The 26,926-nt window shown below is 38.1% G+C and overlaps 3 protein-coding genes across 6 annotated transcripts in view; 1 reads left to right on the forward strand and 2 right to left on the reverse strand.

The window, feature by feature from the left end:
• Positions 1 to 313: 313 nt before the first annotated feature.
• On the reverse strand, positions 314 to 1,765 carry LOC145491266 (uncharacterized). The gene is made up of 3 exons (XM_081470464.1): positions 1,577 to 1,765; positions 814 to 1,062; positions 314 to 406 (listed from the first exon to the last, which is right to left on the reverse strand). Exons 1-3 carry the CDS (start codon positions 1,697 to 1,699, stop codon positions 314 to 316), a joined length of 465 nt encoding a protein of 154 aa, XP_081326590.1. The 5' UTR covers positions 1,700 to 1,765.
• A 919-nt stretch (positions 1,766 to 2,684) lies between these two features.
• Positions 2,685 to 26,926, reverse strand: part of LOC145500786 (uncharacterized) — a 36,633-nt gene continuing 12,391 nt past the window's right edge. For 2 of the 3 annotated variants that reach the window (XM_081480326.1, XM_081480335.1), the window contains exons 3-17: positions 16,969 to 17,268; positions 15,034 to 15,235; positions 13,510 to 13,650; positions 10,918 to 11,168; positions 10,498 to 10,579; positions 9,822 to 10,070; positions 9,157 to 9,230; positions 8,783 to 8,959; positions 7,789 to 7,962; positions 7,340 to 7,501; positions 7,045 to 7,155; positions 6,574 to 6,757; positions 6,162 to 6,219; positions 5,851 to 5,968; positions 4,995 to 5,436 (exon numbers count right to left, since the gene is read on the reverse strand). In XM_081480326.1, the coding sequence (XP_081336452.1) occupies positions 5,286 to 5,436; positions 5,851 to 5,968; positions 6,162 to 6,219; positions 6,574 to 6,757; positions 7,045 to 7,155; positions 7,340 to 7,501; positions 7,789 to 7,962; positions 8,783 to 8,959; positions 9,157 to 9,230; positions 9,822 to 10,070; positions 10,498 to 10,579; positions 10,918 to 11,168; positions 13,510 to 13,650; positions 15,034 to 15,235; positions 16,969 to 17,015 (2,181 nt within the window). In that variant the 5' untranslated portion in view covers positions 17,016 to 17,268 and the 3' untranslated portion in view covers positions 4,995 to 5,285. Of the gene's footprint in view, positions 2,798 to 4,994; positions 5,437 to 5,850; positions 5,969 to 6,161; positions 6,220 to 6,573; positions 6,758 to 7,044; positions 7,156 to 7,339; positions 7,502 to 7,788; positions 7,963 to 8,782; positions 8,960 to 9,156; positions 9,231 to 9,821; positions 10,071 to 10,497; positions 10,580 to 10,917; positions 11,169 to 13,509; positions 13,651 to 15,033; positions 15,236 to 16,968; positions 17,269 to 26,926 lie in introns of those variants that run through there. The other variant, XM_081480341.1, reaches the window with a different exon arrangement.
• Positions 17,355 to 26,840, forward strand: LOC145500759 (uncharacterized). Of its 2 annotated transcripts, none has more exons than XM_081480297.1 (8): positions 17,355 to 17,642; positions 18,642 to 18,929; positions 19,741 to 20,067; positions 20,996 to 21,307; positions 21,791 to 21,916; positions 22,425 to 24,113; positions 24,484 to 24,763; positions 26,086 to 26,840. In XM_081480297.1, exons 1-8 carry the CDS (start codon positions 17,609 to 17,611, stop codon positions 26,390 to 26,392), a joined length of 3,363 nt encoding a protein of 1,120 aa, XP_081336423.1. In that variant the 5' UTR covers positions 17,355 to 17,608; the 3' UTR covers positions 26,393 to 26,840. The 2 variants fall into 2 exon arrangements, with proteins under 2 accessions (XP_081336423.1, XP_081336414.1); XM_081480288.1 differs by having other exon boundaries at positions 17,356 to 17,642; positions 21,791 to 21,925.

Genomic DNA, 26,926 nt, shown 5'->3' on the forward strand with positions numbered 1-26,926 from the left:
TTTAATAATTTAATGTTATTTTGGATCGGGACCTTTCTGTAGATCACCTACGGGTGAGAAAGCTTCCCGTTAAAATATCATTATTAAAAGTATTGACCATTGATAACTAATAAAGGTCGACAATGTTTAAAAAGTCTTGTTTTACTCACTACCCACTCCACTTTTAACTATAAAATATTCTGTGGTTTTCAGCAACTTTTTCGAAACTGGCAAATGTTAACTGACGGCAAAATTCCATTTGATAATTATACTTACATGGACGAGTTTGTGATTCATTTAGCTCTTGACATGTAAAGTGGGTCGGAGAGAAATACTAAAACAAATATTCTGACCTGAACCAGAGAGATGCATATTTCTCCCATTTTCTTTTTGTCAGCAACTTAATCACAAGGTGATTTAAAATTTCCTATGAAGCAAAAGAGAAAAATATAAATAACATTTGTTTAAATAAGTAAAAATTGTTGGACATGAGCAAAAACGAATTTTATTGTAGGCCATGCCGTTTTTCCACTGTGCATTTTTTGTACGTCTCAGCGTTCGTCTAGGTCTTCTAGCGACACAAGTGAAGAAGTAAGTCATGTTAGGTAGAAAACTGCTGTTGGCTTCAAAAACTTTGAAGTGTGAGTATTCAAGAACGAGACGTCCATTCGAATGATGAGGTGTGCAAATTTAAAGAAGTGAGGTACTGTAATTAGAGGAGTCAACTTCACAGAAATAAACCGCCTCTTTGCTAAATCTCTAGTTCTGCCAGGGCACAGCCTGGACACTGGCAAGAAATAACTTGTGACCAAATGCTGTTATTTGCTAATGTACCTTGTTCAACGTCTGATTACAATGCTTTGCCAAATTGTAGTAACAAGATTTGGGCGTGTATTCATATTCAGCATCATCCGGGAATCTGCCGTTGACGTCACTCTCCAGAATGTCATAGGTCACGTGAAAGTAAGTGGGTGTGTCCTGAAGCTGTTCCCATGACAGGCACGGAACAATATCAGATGGGAGACATGGTGGGTGTGGCCAACGAGGAGAAATAAGACAATCCAGTACAGCCACGATGGTTTTCTGTCAATATATTGAAGAAGTAATTTAGAAAACAACAGGAAAAAAAATTATGTTGATAAGATAATTACATTAAGAAATTACATTAATTTGCGGGCTAAAATTCACTTTCTTTCATTCAGTATATCTCGACACAAAAAGTTTCAAAATAAACGGAGAATAAATGAATCTAGTGTAGTGCAAGGCGTTCTTTACACTCTTATGCATAAAAAGGTCAGGAATTAAAGTTAATTGGATAATTAACTGATTATTAATTGATTCAACGTCAAATATCAATGGAATAAAACGCCAGTTACCTTACGGAATGTTAACAAGTCAACCGTCAACTAACAGTAAACACTGAACATGGCATTGTTTGACGATCAATCATCATCACCTTATTCTTTTAAAACCCACCAAAAAGTTAAGCTTATGTACAACAGATATCTTTTTTGCTTTTCTGTCATTATCGAGTTCGTAACAGTGATAACGCGTCAGTCAGCTGTTAACCAATTAAAGTTCATGATCAGCTCCTCACCTGCATTTTAAACTCGTCAGTCAGTTTCACTAAGCTTTCTTGGGCTGTTGTTTGTTGTTTGGCCCTGAACAAGTTTCCAACTCTTGAGAAATAAAAAGGAAATTTTATCTTCTTTGGAGGCATACCAAATGACAAACTGCAACGCTGGAGCAATAGTGCTTTTTTAACTACTTAAACATGAAAATTGCATTTGTCTTCTGCCCAAACTTTAAAGCAAATACTACAGAAAAACAAAAATACAAACGTGGAGCCCGAGGAAGAATTTTTAAATGGAAATAGCATCTTAGCTGCAGATGTACTGACCTTCTGTGATCCATTCTCCTTATAAGGAAAGCAGCCACGTCATCTTGACTGCGTCTTATAGCAGTTTGAACCGGAAGCTCGCCCTGACCATTCGTAGCCATAAGCATGCTGGCATAACGTTCAATCAAAAACTTTGCAAGTGAGATGTAGTTCTTTTTTGCCGCTATGTGCAGTGGAGTGTTGTGGAGAAAATCTTTAACATCTTTCAGATTTGCTCCTATATCACATAGGAGCTTCAGGAATCTGTAAATCTAACATAGCAAACCGATGTATTAATCTATAAAATGAAGTATATGGTATGATAATTATTCACACATAAACGCTGTCATCACTGTTCGGGTAGTCAAATGATGAATAATCTCATGAAACTTTAATTCTATTGAGTCTGGTTCTGAAAATTTTCGGACTCTGGGAAAAAAAATTTGAAATCCTAGAAAACGGATGCAAGAAGATGGACTCTTTGGGATGTGTGACGCCATTTAGGCTTGATAATACGCCATAAATGGTATTTGAGTAATATGTGTGTCAATTGCTTAGTCGTTGAATTCTATCGTCAAAATTGACAAACCATGTCCAATTAACTAAGTTTCTGGACACTTAACATGCCATCTAAGTTTGATCACGTCTTCTGAATGAATACTTGCAGGGAAGGTTGAAAGTACAAAAAGATGTTAAAAGTACTAATGCAACTAAATTAGGTGCATTGGTGTTTTGATGACTCACTTCGACTTGTTTGAACTTTGAAATTTGAAAAAAACAATGATAATAAAAGCTCACCTGTGGTTCGTAATTCCATTCTTCGAGCAGATAAAGTGTAGTATTTTCTTTAGTACCACACACTTCCATCAGTTTCTGGAGACGAACTGAATCCATCGCTTTGTTCCTTTCAAATCCTTTTTCTTTCATTTCTTGTCTGACCTGTAGATTAAGGTTACTGTTTTCTGGTAAAAGCCTAAAGGAGCTTACTGTCGTCATTACCTGGGACTACGATATCATAAAAAGTACCAAAGATCTTTTGGCAGTTACAAGGAATACATTCTTTTACTTTTAGTTATAAATGGTTTGGCAAAATCGAATAAACAAAACTTTAATTTCATTTATATTTGTAAGCAAAACGTATTGTTATCCAATCTTTGGGAAAACAAAGACAGTCTATGTAAAGACATCTCTTCAGTTCAGGTAACTTGTGAAAGAAAGCAAGTAAGAAAAGATATCAGCATATAGAATAAGGATTCAGTGAAAAATATTCACCTCAGTTAAAAGAGAAGTAGCTGCCTGCAGTTTTGTATAGGAAACTGTGCCATAACGGGCCACATTTTTTAATAATATATATATATATATATATATAGATAGATAGATAGATAGATAGATAGATAGATAGATAGATAGATAGATAGATAGATAGATAGATAGATAGATAGATAGATAGATAGATAGATAGATAGATAGATAGATAGATAGATAGATAGATAGATAGATAGATAGATATGTATATATATTTTTTTATCGCAACTACATTAACGCAATTTAATTGAAAAAGTGTAAAATGGAAAATATCGGGCGTCCCTTTGACCACCTCAGAGTAACTATTAGTTTACGACTGGAGTCTCGTTCAGTTGTCCTGATCTAACTATATAGCATTCTAGAGTGTGGTCGAATAAAGGGATTTTTATTAATATTAAATATTTACGAAACATTTATGAAACATCGGGTGGTGCTTTAAAGACAAATTCAAATTCTGTATTTACAAACCAGGCTTTCAATGTCTTCTATGCCAGCAGGCTATATTACAAATTTACAATTCAAATGTGGATGTATAAAATAAGAAATGCAATTTTAGTAGAACTTTCTTTCCGTAGTTTCCGAAATAATTTAGGTATATGACTGCCCTTCGGTAAAAATCAAGACATTTAAACATCAAAGCGTCCAATTTAGGTTTTCGATAAAAGTGGACCCCCCATTTTCGACACTGATTAACATTCATTACTGTAGTACTGTAATAAGTACAGTCTATAAAGAAAGAAAACTTATTTATATAAAATTTAATTCAAAAATGCAACCAAAACGGTTTTCTTTCCCGGTCTTGGAGAACATGTTTGTGTTGCTGTATCATATAGATCTTTCACTCACCTTGTCGTAAAATTCTTCGCTGGACTGTTCAATCGCCTCTACACGGTCTTGAAGAGTGAATGTGCTACCAAGTGAATACGACTTTTCCGCCATAGAAGGACGTCGTTGAAGAATTAGATCTTTGACAGGTATTTCATGATTCATTTTGAAATAAGGTTTTTGTTAAAGCCACGGTCAGTCAGTTTAAAAACACCCAGTAAGTTTTGAAAGTGATGTCATTATAAAGATATCGCCGGGGTTTATCAGAACAAAGTATTGAAAGTTGAAAGCTTGATAAAAAATAAAATAGAATTTGAATAATGTAATCAAGGACAGGTGCATGATTTTAATCTTTCTCTTCCCCTTATGGCAACTTGCTATCACGTGCATGCCAAGGAAAGTAATTTGTGAAGTACGCAGACATTTTTAAACGTTATTATATAATAAGAAATCATAAACACCAAAACCAGTCAGCCAGTTACAATTATGTTTCGCCTCTTCTGAGGGGCTCCAGCTTAGTTTACCCAAGTATGGTTTAGGACATAAAGTTAAAATTAGTAACTGATCTAAAAAAGGCCTCAAAATTATTCCGGACACCATTTTCGTCTTAATATCAGTCATCGTATGGCAAACGGCCATTTCTGGCCACGGCCTTATTCATGCAAAACAAAATAAATATCTGCAAGACATCTTTTGAGCTTTTCTTTAAATAGGGAAATTTTCACATATTCCTAGTTTGCGAAAAATCTGTCTCGACGAGTTTCATTTTATTTTGCATGAGTTTAATAGTGATGTTTAAGGTTTAATGACCATTTCATTCTGTTTTACTTCATTTTATTATTTTTATATAGACCGTATATACATCTGGTTTTTGTGTTATTTCATCTTATTTTATTTCGGGTATAAAAATTGCCTTTTTCTTTAATTTCTATTTATCATTATTAATTTCGATAGTTTTCGTCATTGAATATATATAATAAATATATATATATAATATTTTACTTATTAAACATCAACTGTCAATTCTTTATTATGATGTGCTATTTTAATATGTTAATAATTTTAAAATGTTTTGTTATTTTTGTTCCATGTTATCCACTGGCCCTGAACAAGACTACCTCTGCTAGTCAAAATGTTGGCCAATAAATACGTGACCTTTCGCCTTAACACTAGCCTCGCAATGAATTTGGTTTTATTTACCGCCGGAGAGTACACGTGACAAAGTTGTGATAAAAAGAACAAACATATAGTCGCAACCTTCATTAATTTTGTCGATCACGTGTTACAGATCACGAAGTCACGCGTTATCACAACAATCAAATAAATCAAAACAACTATTTTTTTCCTGGCTAAATTCTAACATACTAGTGGTCCATTTTTGCTGCCTTTCCTCCTGTTCCAGATCCGTATTCATGTAGATCTCTCTTTGTATCTCGGGAGGTTCTTTCCTGTTTTGAAATATGAAGCGAATCGATATTAGGTCAGGAAAATTATTTTGTTTCAGCAAACTTAATCTGGAGGCAACCCGATCAAGAAAGAATTACCCAAGAGCTCCTTAACGTCGCTTAACTTAAGCATACAATCCCTTTTCGTTTTTATTAGGTTTCCTCGCCATTTGTTTATATCAGCGCTGCTACTTTTGAAGGCACAAGGATGGATATCTGAAAACGTTTGGGAGTAACCTGAGAAAATGTGCTCATAGTACTTACATCCTATCCTAACAATCAAATCGCGAAATGGCATGTTCCAGCAAGACAACTCTTCGTAGCCTACGCAAGATTTATATGCAGTACTCCTTGTTTTACAAGTGGACATCGCATACCATATAGTGACAACTGTGATATTGAGTTGGAATACTTTACCGAAGTTCATTGTTGAAATCTTCCTCCCGCATGGCATGGACAGGTTCTTGATTGTACCATATTTCATCAGGCATGGGTGGTGACAGATATGCACTTTTTCTGTACTCTCTCATCATTTCTAAAGAAAAAAAGTATCCTGAGAATGTGCTTTGAAAGCTACACTTCAGTTCAACCTCTATCTGGACAGTTATAACTTTTAGGGAAAGACTTTGAAGCCGTTGTCGAGACCACGCAATTGGCTGTGAGAAGAATGGACATCAAGTTATATATTTTACCAATAAACTGAACAAAACTGTGAGGAGTTTTAATACCTTCCACTTCTTCTCTGGTCTTTAACTCTCCAGGAACATAATACTTCTTTCGAAGATTCTGAAAAGAAATTATTTTAATAACGGTTATTATCAAAAAGCCGAACACTTTACTTGACGGAGTTACAGTTGAGCGTTTGATTGTTTTCAGAAATGAAAAAACTGTGCTTAACTAAAAAAACTCGTTCTGTTGCCACGGAAGTAAACAGAAATACCTACATACTTTATTGAGCCTTGCCAGTGGGGCGTTTCATGAGCAAAAACGTTTTGAACAAGAAGTCAAAAGTATCCTAATAATTTTTGACAATACAGAAGAGTTAGTTCCCAGCGATAACTGGCTTCGGACGCACGATATTTTTCTTACTTTTGTTACATTTTTTCCTTTATAGCTTTTTATCGCATCATGAATACCTACCCAAAACTTAAACCTGCTCTGCCATTCAATAGTCGCCACGGCCTGCATTCTCAGCGCAATGAATGAATTCAGTGACTCCTCCTGGACCAGCTCGTAAGTCAGCGAAAGTTGAGCGATCAGGATGTTCAACAAAATTATTGTCACACTCATCATGAATACGACGGTCAGCAGTGCTCCTAGCCATCTAGATATGAAACACAAACAGTATCAAGACTAGGCTACCCTTCCACTCTGGGATTACATAGGGGGGCTAAGAAGAACGAGAAATGTAGGGGAAGAGAAGCTCTTTTGTTATCTTCACATCTTTCCCCATTTCCCTGCCTAATCCTTGAGTGGAGAACTTGCTAACGCAGGCTAAATTCTGAGTCAAACCAAATGCAAAGTAAATACGGCGATGCTAACAAATACTGTGTTTTTTTAGAGACTGAGCCAGAGTAAAGTAGGACTGTCGCTTATTTCTGCTGAACTCACCCAACTTCTGACAGATTACGAACAATGGACGATCCTTCGAGCCAGGTCATCACACCAGCCAAAATCACGCATCCTACGCTAGTCGTGCATGAAATTTCATTTCTGAGGGTGCTATTATAAAATGATAAAGAAACAATAATAACATCAACAACAGATTTTTCTGTAGTATATGGTCTCTTAACTTAGTAAAAGACTACAATTAAACTCCTTGTCTTTTGGATATTTTTGGGGTTTGTAGACCAGTTAATTGTATCTCAAGTTAAACTCAAAGTAAGCCTATAATTGTTATACTTACTTGTTATTGAGTACTCGGCCTGTAACTGTGCCATTCTCCGCTCTCATAGCCATGTAGAATGAGACTGAAAATGTCATCAAAATGACCCAGAACACGACCAGAAATCTTGGAATGTCCTTGTAAACGACCTTCCCAAGGCATTTTATGTACAGACCGATGTTTCTTAAATAAACCAAGGAGATACGTACAATCCGTGAAAATATCCACACAAGGATCTTCATTAGATACAGGAAAAACAGTATGTTTTTTAACTTGGTATTTCTTATAAAACCAGTTAACATTGTGGTTTTTGAACGTCAGAAAAAGGCATCCATGCACTTAATCCAACAAAATCTGTTACCACGCAGGATTTGCGACCGCGATTTTGCGATCCATTAATTAAAATTCCTTAACGGTAAGGTCTTGCGCTTAAAAGGGCGTAGTGGTAAGGAAGTGTATTTTACACTTACCGATCAAACCCTGCATATTTAAAAATACCAATGAAGTTAATAAAGATCGCCAAAGAAGCAAATGTCCACTCTGCGCCATTTCCAAAAAATCTGATTACGTAGGTCACAAGAATTAGAGAGTATCCTGACAGATCCAAATAGTTAAAGACATCTTTGATGTAGGCAAGTGGCTCTCTGAAGATTTAAGGCAGAAAAAGTAAATAATGTGATCTCCATATCACTTCACTTGGCAGAAATTTTGGAAACCTTAAAGATCGACACCAACATCTTGTGATAATCTTTAATTGGAGCAATTTATAATGAAAACGTAAGACATCCATACCAATCAATTTTTTCCACCTTCTTTCGAACTAATCAATTGATAATTTAGCAAGTTTGGACGTAAATCGTTAGAAAGCGACCGTTTTTTGATATCCCAAATAGCAAAAAGTCTAGCAATTTCTTTTTCAGTTTTCTCCTCAGTTTTACTTTTGATTGAGAAGATAAAAAACTCTTCAGGTGTTTCATCAAATTTCTAAACGCCTCACAAAGCTCGTCAAAAGTTCTCCGATATGAGCCCTATTTTCAATTCTGTTCTGGGTGTTTCGAAATGAGATGAAGCACTGGCTCTTTTTTTGATTCATTACTTCATCAACTTCTTCTCAAACTTAACTCATTAATGATTCATCAAATTAAAACAAAGAATATTAATAATTCGTCAAGTTAAAACAAAGAATATCTCAACCGTGAAGAAGATTTGAATACCCGTTCTTAATTAGCACGGATTTTGACGACTTTACTTTTACTTTACTTGACGATTTTACTTTATGAAACTCTGTCTCTCGTGTTTGATATATTACATCAAGTTGAAATTTTCTGCAGAAGTGAAACCGTTCGCACCTTTTCTTAATTTCGTTTTATGCTCAATAAGTCAGTTTAAATAGTTCAGTAAGTGGCGTTTGGAAATGATTATATTTTCATTACTTTAATCATGACGCTATTTAGCAAACTTTACCTTTGTAATTCTGAGAGTTCATCGAGCAGAAACCATAATGTCATAGCGATAGCCCAACCTTCAAGAAATGTAAAGGAACTTGGTGTCTGATGATCCACTGGACGCACTGACGTCGCAGCTAACATGAAATCGGTACAAAGGACCGCCAGGAAAATCAAATAATTCAATCCTCTAACCCTGTGAATAAGTTAATAAACAATGTACACATATTAACACTGTTCAGACCTGATTGACCTGATTGGGTGGAAGGGCGTTTGGGGTTCTCTCCAACTTTGAAGAACTACTTTGACGAAAAGCCTTTTGACACTAACTTAATTCTTGTATTGACTAAACTTTGACGTTTCCATGAAAGAGAGGTAGTAAATCAAGAATACCTGAACCAGAACGAAGCATATTTGTTCCATTTTCTTTCTGTCAACAGCTTGATCACAACGTGGTTTAAAATTTCCTGTTAAAAAAGGAAAACTTATAAGAAGAAAATTTAAAAAACCCCCGGAAATCACACGGAATTCTGTAAAGAGTCGTAGAGTAGAGATGTAGAGATCGCAGTAATGTACACTGCTTAAGCAGCTGTGAAAATTAGGCCTGAAAAATATTCAGGCTTGAACGAGAATTGAATCCATCACCTCTGCGATGCCGGTGCAGTGCTCTACCAACTGATCTATCAAGCCAACCGGGAGCTGCATGGTCACATTGTAAGTTTGTAATATACCCGTAGATGATGAAGATGTCTTTACACCTTTCTATGCAGTTCAAATCTATGATCTTTCATGTATTCACTTGAGGAGCCAAGACAAGTTAAGGTTCATTGTTTAATAGATAGAGTTTAATTAACACTCTCGCAACTTTTTTATCTTTAGTGTAAAGTGTAGTACTTGCGAGATAGTGTTATATACTTTTTTAGTTTTTTTCATGGAAATAAATCACCTTTTTGCTATACCAGCGATCTTTAGTTCTTCTTGCTAACAGTAAAATCCTGCTCTAAATCGACACTGGTAAGCAATAACTTGTGACCAAGTGCTGTTATTTGCTAATTTACCTTATTCAATGTCTGTTGACAGTGCTTCGCCAAATTGTAGTAACAAGATTTGGGCGTATACTCATATTCAGCATCATCCGGGAATCTGCCGTTGACGTCACTCTCCAGGATGTCATAGGTCACTTGAAAGTGAGTGGGTGTATCCTGAAGCTGTTCCCATGACAGGCACGGGACAATGTCAGATGGTAGACATGGTGGGTGTGGCCAACGAGGAGAAATAAGGCAATCCAGTACGGCCACGATGGTTTTCTGTCGATATTTAACGAAGTGAGAAAGCAACAGAAAAAAAAAAAGAAAAGAAAAACACGAAGCAAGCCAAACACACAAAAACTACAATGACAAAATTTAAGGTAATGCATGGTGGAGTTGTTAAAAAGTTTTAAAGGTAAGATGGTCTCAATAATAAGCATCATCTGATAAACAATGGATTACTTGATCGCCAGCCACCAACGTAATGACCAAATGAACCTTTTTATTTTGCCGTTAACCTTGACAGAGTGCAAATTCAACCGTCACCTGACAACATACAGTTCTTTCAGGCTCTATCGAAACGCTTCATGTCCAAATAACTCATTACAGATAATTTACCCCTCTGCTTTTTGTTATCATCAAGCTGAACCACCAGCGATCATTCTTTAGACCATTGTTACTCATTACTCCGCAATCATAACCTCACCTGCATTTTAAACTCTTCAGTCAGTTTCACCAAGCTTATTGGAGCTGCTTTTGGCTGCTTGGCCCGGAACAAATTTCCAACTCTAGAGTAACAAATAACAAATGATTGAAAATAAATGACAATGTACCGAAGCTTTTTCCGGTTATGTATTTCATAGGTCGAATATGAAACTATATATTTCTGTCCTAAAAATGTTTAAAGCAAATACTTAAAAGTAACTTAGGGGCGGAATAAGAAACACGTTTGAAAATTCAAAGGGCACATAAGGAAGAGAAGACATTGAGACTTGGATTGAAGCAAGTTTTAAAGAAGACAAAATAACTATAGTATAACATCAGTCACTGTCAGTAGTTCTTCCGCTAACGTCAAACTTTGAACAAGGACAAGTTTGGGAGAATTCAGATGCACATATGTACCGACCTCCTGTGATCCATTCTCCTTATAAGGAAAGCGGCCACGTCATCTTGACCATGTCTTATTGCAGTTTGAATCGGAAGTTCGCCCTGACCGTTTGCACCAAGAAGCATGCTGGGATATCTCTCAATCAGAAGCTTTGCGAGCAAGATGTAGTTCTTGGTCGCAGCTAGGTGCAATGGAGTGTTGTGGAGAAAATCTGTCACCTCCTTTAAATTAACCCCTGAATCACATAGGAGCTTAAGGAATCTGCAAACCTAACATAACAAACTGATCTATTAACCTAGACGATGAAATTATTATTATTATTATTATTATTTTTTTTTTTTTTTTTTTTTTTTTTTTTTTTTTTTTTAATAATCACCTATCTAATTGGCAATCGCGACGCAAAAAAGCAAAATAGTTTATCTGGATCTGCCATCTTGGATTTCCCACTGTTTTTCAATCAAGTCAGAAAATCTCCAAGTCAAAATGAAAAGTGGTTAACTGTTTGAAAGTAGAATCCTGACTCCGTAGAAGACTGGTTTGACTAACGATGAGCTATAACCTATTTCCGTGCTTCTATGGTGCATTTCAAACAGATTTTAAGAGATATCAAAGTATTGTTAACACCCTTTGAGCAACCTGGTTGTTATTGAAACATCATGTAAGGTTACTAAACACTTCACACGTCCAAAATTGTCCCAAATATCTTTTAGGAATAGTAACGAGGACTGGCCATAGTTGTTTTGTTATTTTTTCAAATCAGTATCAGTAACTTTAAAATAATCGTAACATTAAGGTTACTTCCCACCCTCAGAGGCCAAAAAAATCGTTTTTTCTTTTAGTTGACAAAATTTAAGTTCGTCATTTTATCTAATGTTTCCGAAGGAAAAACATTAAAATCTCTAAAAGCGGCCGTGTTATTTAGAAAAAACGCATTTTCAAATAAAGTTAATAAACTAGGAAGGTGTCATAATCTTGTCAACGGGCGAGAACCCTGGGGAAATTTTCGCGGCTAACGCTCATCGCTCGTATTTCATGTCATTTGCATATTTTTATTTACATCACGCACTTGACAAAAATTCCCACGTGAAAGCTCTTTACGCTAACTCCTATCGAAAAATCAAAAGCAGAAAAAAGTCCTTTGGTAAAGAAAACGAAAAAACCCGGCCCAAAGAAGAAAGAAAAAGCTCCATACTGTCAAGGAAAGAAAAAGAAAACCTTGCCTAAAGCGACTAAGGGTCTTGGTTTGGCCAAACGCCTTCGACAATCTCGGCATCTGCTGAAGATCCGGAGCGTTCAAATATCCTTGGAACAAGTAGCTTAAAAATCGAAGTCAACGTCAGTGCAGGCTACGAACAAGATTCTTCGTCGGAATCTGGCGGAAGCGATAAAGAAAATGAAACCTACCCAAGGGAACTCATTTCAGCATTAAGGGAATTTCTTAAGCAGTCCGTCGATTCCTTAACGTCTTGTTTTTCAGCGGCACATTTTCCGCCTTGGAACAACTTCAGAATACCCGGCCACTTTATTTACATGTGCCGGTGTGCTTTCAAGAACGAGGTACATAACAATAGTTGCTATTCTTATTCACTGAGATGCTAATAAGTGGCCGGGTATTCTGGAGTTTTTGCCTTTGCCTTTGGCGTTTTTGTCCATTATATTACGTCGCCGTCCTAATTTGAACTCCACTGAGCGAGATAAAAAAAAAAAATGTTGCAATGCGATGCTTTTCCCGGGAAAACTTGATCTATTGTCATAGACACTAGGAGGTCCTGCTGTTCCATTGGTTTGCGGTTTTATTACGCGTGATAATCTCCGGGCGTGGCGCGAGTTGTGTACGAACCCTTACAAGCTAAAATCTCGCATTTGATTTTTGGCGGAATACATCCACTTTGAGCGAATTTATAGGATATGCAGATTTGACGGATTTTCGTGAAATTTCGACAGAACATTCCAGAGATAATGACAAAATAAAGTTTGTGGGGAAATTTTGATATTAACACATTTTTTCCCGTGGCGTCCATTTACGCAACACGTCTCGCATATTTTTAGCTACTCCAACTTAAGATGTGGATATCTAGACAACCAGTCAGAATATCCAAAAAGCCCGACACACTTTAGTTGATTGATGCCTTGTGAATAAGACTGTGCAGCCATTTTGCTCGTACTGCGGAATCCGATAGCTGATAAATTCAATAGAAGAAGCCTCGGTCGTTTCACGCCTTACCGCCTCCTGACACTTGCTAAAAGAAAGCATTGCTGAAACTGTATTTTTTTTCGTAAAGTACAGTTATTAAGCTTTCTTATGATAAAGAGTTTGTTGGGATTTTATTGAAACTGGCGCGCGTATGATTTTTTACCGAAGGGCACCCGCGAAGGTGGGAAGTAACCTTAAATACAACTTTAATGAAGTCTAAGTCCTAGTGGTCAAATATTCACTCATCACATGTGCTAGATAAACACAGTAGTGATGTTACACGTCGCTTGGTCTATGAATTAAATAAGAATTTATGGATTTTTTAGCATTTTTAACAAATGCAAAAAGCCTTAATCAATGTTGCTATGGTAAATCGCTCTCGCCTTACCGGCCTAAAGGAGAAAGAGAAAACTCACCTGTGGTTCATAATTCCATTCCTCCAGAAGATAAATTGCAGTATTTTCTCTATTGTCACAAACATCAATCAATCTCTGGAGACGAACTGAATCCATCGCTTTGCTTCTTCCTATTCCTTTTTCTCTCATTTCTTGCCTGACCTACAGAATATGATTATGTTTTTAGTGCATGCTAAGGCTCATCGAGAGCTCTATTGTCTCATCACCTTGGGCTACCACGAATATACTGAGGTAGCTGCAATAGTGGCATTCTGTTACTTTTCTCTCATTCTTTGCCTGAATTACAGAAAATGATTCTTTCTTTCTGTGCTTGTAAGAACGAGGCTTATGGAGATTTCTCTGTTTTCTTATCAACATGGGCTACAGTATAGTATGGTAGTTGCGATAGTGGCTTTACCTCTTTCTATATTCATTTAATTCATTTGTTGCCTGACCTACAGAATATGATGATGATTATTATTATTCCTTTTTTAGCCCTAGCAAAGGCTTATGGAGATTTCTATTGTCTAATCACCCTGGGCTACAATATAGTGAAGTAGCTGCGAAAGTGGCCGTGATCATATCATTTATGCATGGTATTAATTAATTGCTAAGCTAAGATGACTATTGGCTGTGCCGGCGACAAAACTTTCGTTTAATTATAAATGGATTGGTGCATTTGAGTCAATAAAATCTGACGTCTGTATTTATTGCTGGTCAACCTACTTAGGGGAACAAAGAGAGTCCTCACACAGACACTTAAAGTTCCGGTAACGGATGAAAAACCAGTAATTAAAAAGGAAATTAACATGTAAATACAAAATATTGAGGAATCTTTAATCAGGAATCTCCAACATTACTGTGGTATAACTGTGCTTTAGTCACACATATTTACCACAACAAGAGAAGTAGCTGTTTTTTGTGCAAAAACTGTGTTGGTAGACGCCAAAGACACTAACACTTTCGAAACAAATATTTTTCTATCGTATGACAACTTTCTATAAAGGCAATTTCATTAACTCTAAAAAGATAATGGGAACATGGCCTTTTAAATGAAATTTCTGCCATCTTCAACTCATAATCCTGCTAAAAAATCCTCCAAGGCGGTCAAAGGGAAGCGCGGCCATTTAATCAAATGAGGGAGATCTCAAAAATAAAGATTTCTAAATCTTCGAACATCTCTTTTGAAAACATTTAAATCGTGTTTATACAAAGTGGCTTTTTAATGCAAGTGGGCGACATCATTGCCGTCTTGACATTTACAATTTAATTGTAAATAAAAAGAATATGGCTAGCGGTTTGCTCTAATTAGAGTTTACGGTTTCTTAGTTTCTGAAATACAATCCAATATCTTCTACACCTAATGAAGATGAAAAACGTAAGACTAAACCACCAAAGCGCCTGATTACAGTGTTTTAACCGATTAATGTTTATTAGAGAAGGTGTCTATAAAGACAAGAAAAGAATTAAAACATTTAATACACGCCGGTGACATACGAGTGAACCCCTACCAACACATCACTCTCCAGATTTTTTTTTACTCACCTTTTCGTAAAATTCTTCGCCGGATTGTTCAATCGCCACTACACGGTCTTGAAGAGTGAATGTGCTATAAAGTGAAAACGAATCTTCCATCAGAGAAGAACGTCTTTGAAGAATCAGATCTTGGCCTGATATTTCGTGATCCATCTTATTGAACACAAGGTTTTCGTTGCTACCACCTCGGCCGGTAGTGACCTCTGTATATCTAGAGTAAAATTTGAAAACCACAAAATAAGATAATTTTAGCAACTGACGTCTTCAAGATATAGCTTGGTACTTCTTCACAGCCAAATATCAGTTTGGAATCTAGTAAATCAAAACTCAGACTCTAAATTACGTAATCAGCGACAGCTGTATGATTTTAATCTGATCTTGTATTGCACTTACGCTAGTAATCATGTGACAGAAACTCCGAATCACATTACGCGCAGTTATCACGTGCTAAGATAAATATCCTGTTAAGTACATAGCCCTTGTTAGTGCATTACAAAACAATCATTTCACTTCATATATAAAACGAATTGTACAAGTTAAAATTATTTTATATTTCACGAATAAAAAGACGTTTTAGGCCCTCAGCAAAAAGAAAAAAAAAAAGAAAAAGAAAACGTGACTGGCACACTGGAAACAATGACAGATGTTCTTGCAAAACTGGTTTGTAAAGACGAGACAAAGGAGCGTACAAAAATAAGAGAGGACGAGGGGTGAGCGAGTCAATTTCCCTTATAAGTCTTAATCCTAATGCAGTCCAGTCTCTCCATTTATTTGCACATATGGTATCTAGTCTTCCCGGTGATAGCTAATGCTGCGTAGATGTTTTCGCAAGGGTTGACAACGCACGTCGAGCCGCTTGGGTTGTTCACGAGATCAAAGGATTGGTTGATTGTTTCTAGACCCTCCCATGCTATCTGAAGCCAGGAGTGATTCAAAAATAACTTGAGAAGGACTGCCTTAGGAATAAAGCCTACATTTGAGAGTTTGTAACTCTCTTAGCGTTTATCTTCTTTTGTCAGAACTACAAAGGCACGAGAGAATTTCTCATTCAGCACTTTAGAAAGTATAAATAAAAGACAGCCAGTAATGAACTGAATGCTCGGGTTATGAATTTGAAATCAGAAGCAACAAAAGTTCATTTTCTGTAGGCTACTGATTAATCTTATTTTATTTTATTAATTTTTTCGGCTCTTATTTCAAATACCCAATGCTCATCAACAAAGAGATTTTCCAAACAAAAACAAGTCGGAAAGCAAGTATTCTGTTTTTGGTTTCCATCTCTTATCGATCTCCAGTAGATAAATTTCTTCTAAATTGATGAAAAGAACATGATATTCATTACCACAGCTAGTCAAGAATCAAAACCGATTTGTCATATATTGACCGACTTTTCGCTATAGTTCCTCACGTTAATGATAAAAGAGCCTTGATTAAAACTGATTAGGTTTTGAGCTCAGCCACCGACGAATTAAGCACGGGATCCAGAAGTATTTGCTATGGACACCAAATTAACCGAGGACGACGAGCACACGATTTCTTGTAATAGCACTTTGATTAGACGAAGCAAGTGGGCTGTAAACGTTTCGTTGCATATGAACTGAGACTGTCATACCATCGTAGAAACATGCGAGAAACATGCGAAAAACGGCTTAGTTACAACTTACAAATTGAATCCCCCATCTTGGTATGTCGCATATTCCGAAAATATGAAGCAACACGAAAATAACCTAACCGGAAGAAAACCGAAGATGCTGTCATAAAACATTACAAAAATATTGATTCAAAAAAGCACAGGATGTAAATTTTGTAAACAAGCCGTCACACAATTAGGGTCAAAATATTAATAGTGAAATCGCACAATTATCAACTATTCCTTCAAACAATTACAACCATTAAAGTTCAGTACCCCAGGCGAGGGTGTTTCCCAAATCCTTTGTAGCGTACCTTGATACAATGTAGGGACTTTTCCCAAAAATAATACACTCCGGCATGTCTCAGCAAGCCCTCCAACAGCAGCAGCCCTCCAACCTCGGAAAGCAGTGACGTATGCAAGGACGAAACGGGAGGAGGGAAGGTATTTCATGCTCCCGGTGAATGACGACTACCGTTGTGTGTCATGGACACCCCAAATGGGAAAGCTACGTAGTGCAGCACCCTTGCTCAATATCATTTTTTTTTTTTTTTAGCTGGGTACGCAAGTTAAGAGAGAGGTCACGGTCCGTTGATTTCTAACAGTCGGTAAACCTGCGTAAAACAAAATATATGCATCAACACTGACGTATAACATGACCTTTGATCACTCTGGTTTTCGCCTGAATTCTCAGACAGACAACAAAAGTTTCTGGTAATATTTGCCATTACGACGAGGATGTCAACGATGCCGGCTTTATCGTTTTCATAGTAGCTTTATTAAGCGTTTTTTCACGATATAGATCAGATTAAAAAAGCTGCTGAATGTTGGAAGCGAGTCGAATACCCAGCGTCGTCTGATCTGGAGGAATCGTGTAAGCTGAAATAAACTTTAGAAGTTATGGACACGGTGCACCAGAACTGACACTTTGAGCGATGCTACCGTTTTAAATTCATGGCCTCGACTGAGGACAGTTCTCTTTCGACTGGTAAGTGATTTTCTCGTGTTTCTTTAGTCTGGTCTACAAACGGCTCTATTTTCTTTAGCAAAGAGCGTCTCTTCTAGCTCAGTATGAAAATATTTTGTGTGTACGCGCAAGCATAATGGACCATAATCACAATTGAAATTTTCAGCGTCAAGTCATGGTGATGTGTATTGCATGCTCATGAGCCTCAGGATTGCTAGGCATGATGCCTAGCAATCCTGTATTACATTCCAAAGTCTCATTAGATGATAGCAAAAACAAAAATCGTTGCAACATGAGCGTGGCGTGAGCTTTTGAGTCGGGGAAGAAAGCGGAAGTGAAAATTCCTCGTGAACAATTTCTGTTTTAAAGTTTATAATCTCCTCTGCAGCTTTGGCTTAATTAGCCGGCAAGCATTTAATAGTTGATATCATCTTTCGAAGTATCACAATCTTAAAGAAAAAGAAAACAACCAAATATCTCAACTCAACATTATTTCGCTTGCTCATGCAAAGATATCGTGACGGAATCCTTCGACCTTGAAGTTGAATGACATACTAATTTCATACTTACTACAAAGTGAAATCTTTCTTTCTTATTCGGCAGTTTCACAACCGTTATCCAGACGATTACGGTAGATTACTGTTTTAATCTTAGTATTATGTTTGCAGTGAGTGCAAATCCTTGTTAACTTAAGTGATTCTACGTCGCTAAGTATTAACTAAGTGAATATACCGTATTTCGTGACCGTTTCAGTTTCAATTTCGGTTTACAATTTATAGTTGCAAGAAAGTATTTTAGTTTGAATAGTAATAATAACGGACAACAAGAGATCAGAGTTTTCTTTAGATAATCAGGCAAAAGAAATAGCTGCAATTGCACTGTATAGACCGGTATGTTGGTCATTCTCTTTTTTATTATTTATCAGCAACCAAGAAGAAACAATATTATTTTTAGGCCCACTGTTTATACACCGCCATGTCGTATTTCTAATTTAAAGGTCTTTGTTTTTGTTTTGTCAAGACTCAAAGCTTTCTGATGTCCTAAAACGTCACCCAGACTTCTTGGATCAGTTGGCATTATGCTTGGACAGAAACATGAGATTAATCCCGAACTGGAAACAGTTAGCAAGGGAACTAAACGTGGATGAGGATGTCATCAAAAAATTGGAACAGTACAAAGACCAAAGTCCAACCATTCGACTGTTTGAGTACCTGGAGGTCACGCAACCACAACTGACCATTCAACAGCTCAGAAACGCGATGTTAGATATCAGGAGAAATGATCTGTTTAGTCTCTTGACGACAAAAGGTAATATTGGAACACGTTTTTTACACACTCTGTGGAGCTCTGAAGTTGATATTTCGCTGCTGAAAGGCAGCTTCGCTGTTTGCTTCTGGGAAGTCTTGAGTTCAGCTTCACTAAAAAGTTTCCACACTGTCACTTACTTGGAACTAAGTAGTGGTAGTTTACATGAGTTTAACAGCAGCCAATACATGTACATTCCTCTGGAATAAAGTTATAGACAATTGCAATACGCACCATAGTTAATTGAGCGAAATGGTTAGGAAACTTGACAAAGTTCTTTGTTGTATGTTTTTGTTTGCTTTTTTGGGGGTTGACCCTGCACAAAACCTGGCAAAATACAAAAGGTGGTTACGTGTGCTCATACAACTGACCAATAGAAACCTTGCGATTACGTAATTCATGCATAGTCAACGAGCAAAAAACAAAAGATGTGCAGGGTCAAGCGCCTTCCAACATAAATCTTAGCCTGTTTGTTTGCTTCTGTGATATTTACCGGCCTTCCTAACCATTTCCCTCTATTAACTATGTACGCACGCATAATTTCTCAATTGTTGACAGTATCCTAGATTTATTAATTTTCCTTTTTTACATCAACCGAAGGAGGCCTATATTTTATGACAGAGTCAGTTACAAACTCTCTGCTTAGTGAAGTGAGATTAAATAATAGCAAGTATATATCTTCTTACAGTCCATGAACGTCGATCTCCCTAAATCTTAATGTACTTCCCATCCTGACCTTCTGCTTTGCCGTGTACTATTTGCCTCTATAATTCGGAGCAGAACGTCTAGGCTAATAAATGAAGGTGTCTTGCAGGTGGCTTTACTGGTTCTGAAAGGGTCCAGGAAGTAATGACTTCACAACCCCATTCACCTTGGGCTAGTCTTTTAGATGAGATTGCCCTAGCCCTAGATGTAACGTCACTTGTGTTGGCAAATTGGTACCGCTTGGCGATAAAACTTGGCGTGCCCAGGGAAGACTGTTGGAATTTCGAAAGACGTTCAACTCAAAGCCCAACCAACGAGCTGTTCCAGTATTTGGAGGCTAATCGTCCGCAGATGACACTTAAGAAACTAAAGGAAACTCTACACGACCTGAAAAGGATGGATTTGCTTTACTATCTAGATAAGCAGAGCCTAGAAGGTAATGTTCAGTTGGTAAGAGGTCAGAACACTAAGTGTAGAGATCGATATTTTTTTTGTTGGCCCAGTGGTTGGCGCGTTAGACTCAGAACGAGAGGTCTAGGCTCTATTCTTTTCAGTTGCGTTCTATGGTAACCTTAGACAAGCCATCTTGTGTTAATTTATTCCAGTGTGTCACAAATAACACACCGTCCATTGACATCCCATCCAAGGCATATAATACCCTTAGTCACTCCAGTTTACGCTAATGAAATCCAGAAAATTATTGTCAAAGGCCCTGGCCACGAAGCCCTTGAGAGATTTAACCCTCTTACATTATTTTGTTAAATTTTCTACTCTTCGCAATGGTGTCTACGGAAAGGGCCAAATCTTAAATTTGTATTTCTCACTTTTAATGCCTCGGTTCAAAGAATTGGCACAAACCGAAACTTTCCTGGCTTTTCTTTGACGGAATTCTCAACCATGTCCTGTTCACTTGCAATGTATTTTTTTGTCAGTATTGGTTTACATTATCCTTGGAAAGGCTGATTGAGTGACTGAGTGTCTAAATCTGGAACTTGCGACACGGGGGGCAAATGGTACGGGAATTATCTTCGAAAGTTTTCGGAAAATCCGGAAATTGAACAATTTCCGAAATACGAACCATTCAAACGAAAATTTCGGACATTCCGAGAGGAAAATCAAATCGGACGGAAATTCCTGGTAATAACTTTCCGTCCTTTCTGAATTATATTTTGGGTTCAGCTCGCGAGGTTGTCCCCATTTCCGGAAATTCCGGAAAACGATGTTCTATTCACCGCTGGAAATTCGGGAAATGCAAATCGTAATTTTCGTCCTCAAACATCCACCAAAGTAACAACCACTCACAATCAGGGACAGTATATGGAACCTGTAGTTACCGTTTCACCTGTATTTTCGTGTCACTGCAGATGGAGCTTCCCTCAAGGAAGTCATGACACCAGGCTCAGAGCTATTACAAACAATGGCAGCCAAACTCAATCGTGAAATTCCAGGGATCAAAGATTGGCACCACCTGGCATGCAAACTGGAAGTCCCAGTTGACATTCGACAAGCATTTGGCGGGGTAGGACTAAAAGGAAAGAGTCCTACAAAGGAAGTCATGCAATGGCTGGTTGCTCGGTTCCCTGACACGACCTTAAAGGATGTTGTGAAGGCACTGGACAAGATTCAGCGTAATGATGCCATTCAGATCATAACAAGGCAATTCCCAGACACCGTCGGTGAGAGCAAAGACTGCTTTGTTGCAATACTATATCTACTATTCTTTATATCGCTAGTATAGCTAGGATTATAGGTGAAAATTTTAACGAGGAACACACGCCCCGTTGTACATGTATGGAAGAAGTACACGCTGTACTCTGTGCGTGTCTACTTTGTGTGTGTTGTGCGTTTGTGCGTTGTGGTTTTAGCTTAAACTGTATTCTAATTATGCATTTCCAAATTGAAGCTCGAGCGGGCCTCAAAAGAACCTGAAAACGACATTACACTGTCATTGGCAAAAAGGAAATACAAAACATAGGTAAAAGGTTAGGTAAACCTGCATTTGGTGTATAAACACGTACAATACTGAATTACTCGCTATAACAGTTATAACAATCTTTTTTCATAAATCGAAAGCTGAGGAGATTCTCCCAGCAATTAACTAATCAGTTAACGAAAAGAAAAAGTAATTGCTTTTAACAATGTATTTATTTTTTTCCTAGATTCATCTTTGGAGCGACTTGATTCTTCATTGAACGATAGGGTTAGCATCGACCTACCAATTAACGATCCAACAGGGGAGACTTTGTCCACTCGCTACAAGAGGGAAGAATGCGGCTCTTCTAAAGGTAGGCAAGGTAAGAAGTCGTGACGCAATCCATTTTCAGGTTTAACAGTTTAAACCATTTACCTTACGATGTAAACAGCAAGGCGATAGTAGTTAGGTCGAGCCTTCAACCATTTGGTTTAAACTGATCGTTCCATTTTTAACCTGTGTGACTCAGCGCCCAACAAAGACGCTATCAATTTTTTACTATTATCTGGCCCATCAATCTTGTTTGGTGATTTTTTTTTTTTCTCTTTCGGTGGGGTGTAGCCACTGAGGAAAAAGAAATATACATACATGGCATGCTCTGTCTTACCAGCGATCTCAGCGTTGGTACCAAGGCGCTTATAGCGTACCCTGGTTGGTACAGCCTAGTTCAAACGGCCATTCTCTCTCGTTCGGTAGCCTGGGTTTTTCTCGCGGCCTATACACTTTCGAAATAAGCCATAATGAGTTTGCATTGGCAACGCATACTACTCTCCCTGAATGACTCTCCTTTGGTAAATCTCCTTTTTTGTCTTTATTATCAGAGGACCTAAAGCGAGCAGGTCATTGTGGGAATTTACCAGATGCTACTTATTTAGTAGGCCGCGACGACACGTGCGAACAGATTATTTCTCTTCTTACTTCTAACAAGGGTGCTGAAATTGTGGCACCTCCTGGGTACGGGAAAACCTCGGTGGTGGTAGAAGTCGCACACAGGATGATCAAAAGAGGAAAGTTTGTTGCTTACGTGAAACCTCGAGGTGTTACCTGCGTGGAGGACTTGGGAAGCCAAATCATCGAGGCCTTCGGTGCGGATGCCAATGAGGATCCGATAAAGGAAACTATGCGTCGCTTAAGGGCCTTTGAACCCAAGAGCGTGGTGCTAATCATCGAAAATATTGACAACTTGCTACATATTGAGGATCATGATCAAGTTAGCAACGAGGAAAGCGATCAAGAATCCGGGATTTACTGTGCCAAAATACGTGGAAAATACAAGAAAGATGATTTCTTGGCTTTTTTAACGGACATGGGACAGTGCCCAGCCATTCATCTTGTCCTCACATCGAGAGAAACCGTCGATTTCAGTGTGTGTTTTGCAAGTGAACTGATAGAATTGGAGCCTTTATCTGACGAGGATTCTGCAACCCTGTTTACAAAGCGTGACAAAAGTCTAGACGACGAATTGGTGAGGGAATTGGTCAAGGTTTGTGGTGGAATTCCGCTCGTCATCTGCACTGTGTTGGCTATTCTTAAGAAAGAAAATCCACAGAACTTGATCCGAAGGCTGTCGACAAGTACACCTCGTTTGCTCTTAAAAGAACTAAACCGCGACTTTATAGCAATCGAGAACCGCATTGATAAGTGTCTTGAAGTTTGCTTTAATCGCTTGAGCGAGGAAAAGCAAGATGTTCTTGTTAAGATCTCCACATTTCCACACGGATTCACCGAGGAACATTTTATCGCCGTGTTTAAGCCGCCGCCTGATCTTGATTTGCAGGCGTGCATGAATCGTCTGAAACACAGCAGCCTTGTACGCTTTGATCGAAGAAGCTGCCACTATTCTCTCCATCCATTTCTTAGAGATTATTTTTCATTGATGCCGCAACACACAGCAGCCAAACCAGTTTTCATTCGCCATTACAGTGACTTAACTACCACGCTGTGTAAACAATTTTTGAGTCGAGATTCGAAGTCTGCCATCGAACGTTACAGGAACGAAAAGGGAAACATCCGAGAAGCCATGACATGGTGCGGAGATGATCATCCTGAGCTTGACCAAACTACAAGGGAGCACTGCATTCGCTGCTTTAACAAGTCAGCAGTGTTTCTTGCCAAAATGATGAGGAAACAAGAGTTTGAGTCACTCTTCTGCAAGCTTTCGTACCGATGTCGCTACGACATGCACCTTTACAGTGCTTGCTTGACAAATATGGGAATGAAAATAGTCTTAAGCTGCACGTGCACACCACACATCTGTCCCATAGCATTGCATCGAGCCAAGTGCTTATTGTCACGTGCAAATGAAATTCAATCAAGTCTCGCGGCCTTTGATGACGCTACTCGCGCCCAGTGTCTGAGCAAGCTTGCATTCTGTTTTGTTCGCGAGGGGCACGTTGACAGTGGTTATGATCTTCTCAACCAGGCCTTAACATTGAGAAAACAGCGCACGAAACATTCAATGAAGGATAAAGACAAGGTCATGTTTGCTGCTTGCTACAACGACCTAGCAGGTTCAATTTTATATATATATTTATATTATAGTGTTGCTTTGAAAGTTACCGTTTCCAACGCTTTTTCATGAGATCCGCTAAACACCCGCCTACAACAACAAGATATTTCCAGGTTAGCCGTTAAAGGTTCTTAAATATATAATGTCCACTGGAAATTTAGGCTAGTCAGGCTACTTATGTCGAAATGGATGTGGTACTTAGTTATAGAAACATATAATGTGTAGGACTTTGGTGTGGTTTTACTTGGTACATGTGGGAAAATTTCAGATCGAGGGAAGGTAATTTAAGGTCAAAGCGGACAAATGTACTTCGAAGACCTGAATAATTAATTCATTTACATATAAGCTGTTCGTTTTCTTTCTTCCGACAGCTTCGCAGATGATGCAACGGAAACACTTGGCTGCTATTGAAACAAGACGACTTTTCGTATTACCCGATTATGAATCGATCCTTGGTGACCACCCCTTTGTGGCAACAACACTGAGTAAGATTGCTAATAGTTACCATGCTTTGGGTGACTACGACAATGCCATTAAATTTACCCGCCGAGCGCTTGAAATCCGCAAACAACTACTGGGGGACCATCAGGAAACTGCGCGATCTTTGTACGATTTGGGCGTGGCTCTCTCTGCGAGGAAAGAATACGAAAGGTGGGTGGTTATTTTCTTATTTTCTCTATAGTGAAGGGTTTTCCATCTGTTCTCTTGTGAGAGAAGAAAGGTTTACGGAGATTCGGAAAGAAAACATATCATGGGAAGTGGTGTGCGATGGGTATATTTTTGAGGACCCAGAGGTACAGATCCAGTCACCATTTTCAAATGATTTTATTGTCTTCCCATTCCTATTTTTGCTGTGCTACATTTTGTTTGGCAACCTGTGAATAGGATGCCTTCCTCTTGAGCTATTCTTGTTATAGTCATGGCTGCCTTTATAGCGCCGACCTTGATGTCTCTTTCAGTCTCCCGAAAGGGAACTTTATTCCAAAACTTGTTTGACTTAGAAATACTATCAATTACTCACAATTCTCAAAATGCCTGGCCCGGGACTAAGGCTACTAGTGAAATGATCGTGTAAAATTTTACTAGTGAAGGACGAAGACGTCATTCAGACAAAGATAATAATTAAGTTATATAATCCTCCGTGCAATAAACGAGAGGTTTGTTAGATTTAAACCCCTGGAGATTGCCGGAGAGTTCTCGGGTCATAGGTTCCACTCTTGTTCGAAGAATTCGAGGATTTTTTATAATCAGACCAGCTTCTGTAAGTGACTGAATAACCTCGTCCTCATTACTTGTTATTGAGATTGGCGATTTATGTTAAACACCACCTAATGATAACCTATTTTAATATATTTCTAAGAAAATAACTTCAGTGTGATTGGCTGAGAGCAGGCGAATTTAACGTTAATTTTTAATTTGAACTGTAGTGCAAATGAACGCACGAGAGTTCGTAATTCTCTCAGTCATATAATGAATGAGTAATCATATGAAAGCTCGAGAAATCAAGAATCCCAGTACGCGACTCGTGATATTTGAAAATTCCTTCAAATTGCATACTTTTTGAATAATTTAAAAGAATTTTCAAATATCACTCGTAGTGTTCGTGAGCGGTAAACGGAAACGGTACTCGACCAAAACACTTCCAAATCGGTAAAACGGTAAACTCTAAACGGCACAAAACTCTCTAAAAGGCACAACAACTGCTCACTGGAAACTGTCTAAAACTCTGCCGATAAACATCCACGCAACGTAAATTCGTAAGCGCAGCTAACATACGCGTAACTTAAATTCAAAATGTTTCCGTGCGCGCGCGTCACGCCACTTCGGAACTGTCTTCTTAACACGTCGCGTAAATCCTTAATTGCATTCGCATTTGTACGATTACCTCTACTAATAGTAAATTGACTTTAAAATGGCCCGAAGAAACGCCTTGTTGACGAATTGATAACATTCTACTGTATTCTCTCTTTTAGCGCCCTTGAAAGCCTTGAAAAGGCAGTTTCTCTGCAGGAGGAGGTGTTGGACACACACGACGAGTTGATACACACTCATCAAGCTATGTCGCTTGTCCTCAAGGGCTTGGGAAGAGAGGAGGAAGCTGAGAGGGAAATGGACCTGGCGGCGGAGAGTGCGAAAAGATTGGATTCCCTGGAAGTCCCTTGGGAAATCTTCCAGACCAACGAAGAAAAGGAATGGGTGGCGTCTGATCCTGTACCCATTAGCAGCAGCCATGCGCAGGTGAATGCTGGACGTGACTGTTCACGGAAAAGCATAACTTGAAAAGTTTAAACCACTTGACAAGGACCAATTTATTGGCGAGCCGTTAACCTGCGTGATACGGACTGAAGTTCTCCGAGTATAGTAGTGGTGCACTAGGTCATGCAATGCCGAACAGTCTTGTAAGCAAACCTCGAAATGATGGCTCTGACGCATAAAAGAAAGATGAAGAGAAGTATTGCGGTGCTTAAAGGTGGACAAAAATTGAAGAGACTTTGAAAATGTTTTTTAGTTTGTTTGTTCCCTATATATTTCATTCTTGTTTTTACTGTTTGCATCTTTCGAGAAAAAAACTTACACAGGCAAAAGTTGTACAAAATTGTCTAGCAAACTTATTGTCATGCGAAACACAGTTACTTTTACGAGTATCATTTAGAAAAGCAAAGCGAGCAAATAAACGGACGAATGAAAGTAGAGTAGTGTCTTACTGGGAACATTTTGACTGTTTTCTCATTGATTATTGATTATTTTCTAGCGGAATGAAACAAAAAGCGGACTTGAGCTTTTCAGTGAACGAATTAAACCTAAAACAACTCT

This window comes from Orbicella franksi, chromosome 1 (assembly GCF_964199315.1).
Source record: "Orbicella franksi chromosome 1, jaOrbFran1.1, whole genome shotgun sequence".
Classification (NCBI taxonomy): domain Eukaryota; kingdom Metazoa; phylum Cnidaria; class Anthozoa; order Scleractinia; family Merulinidae; genus Orbicella; species Orbicella franksi.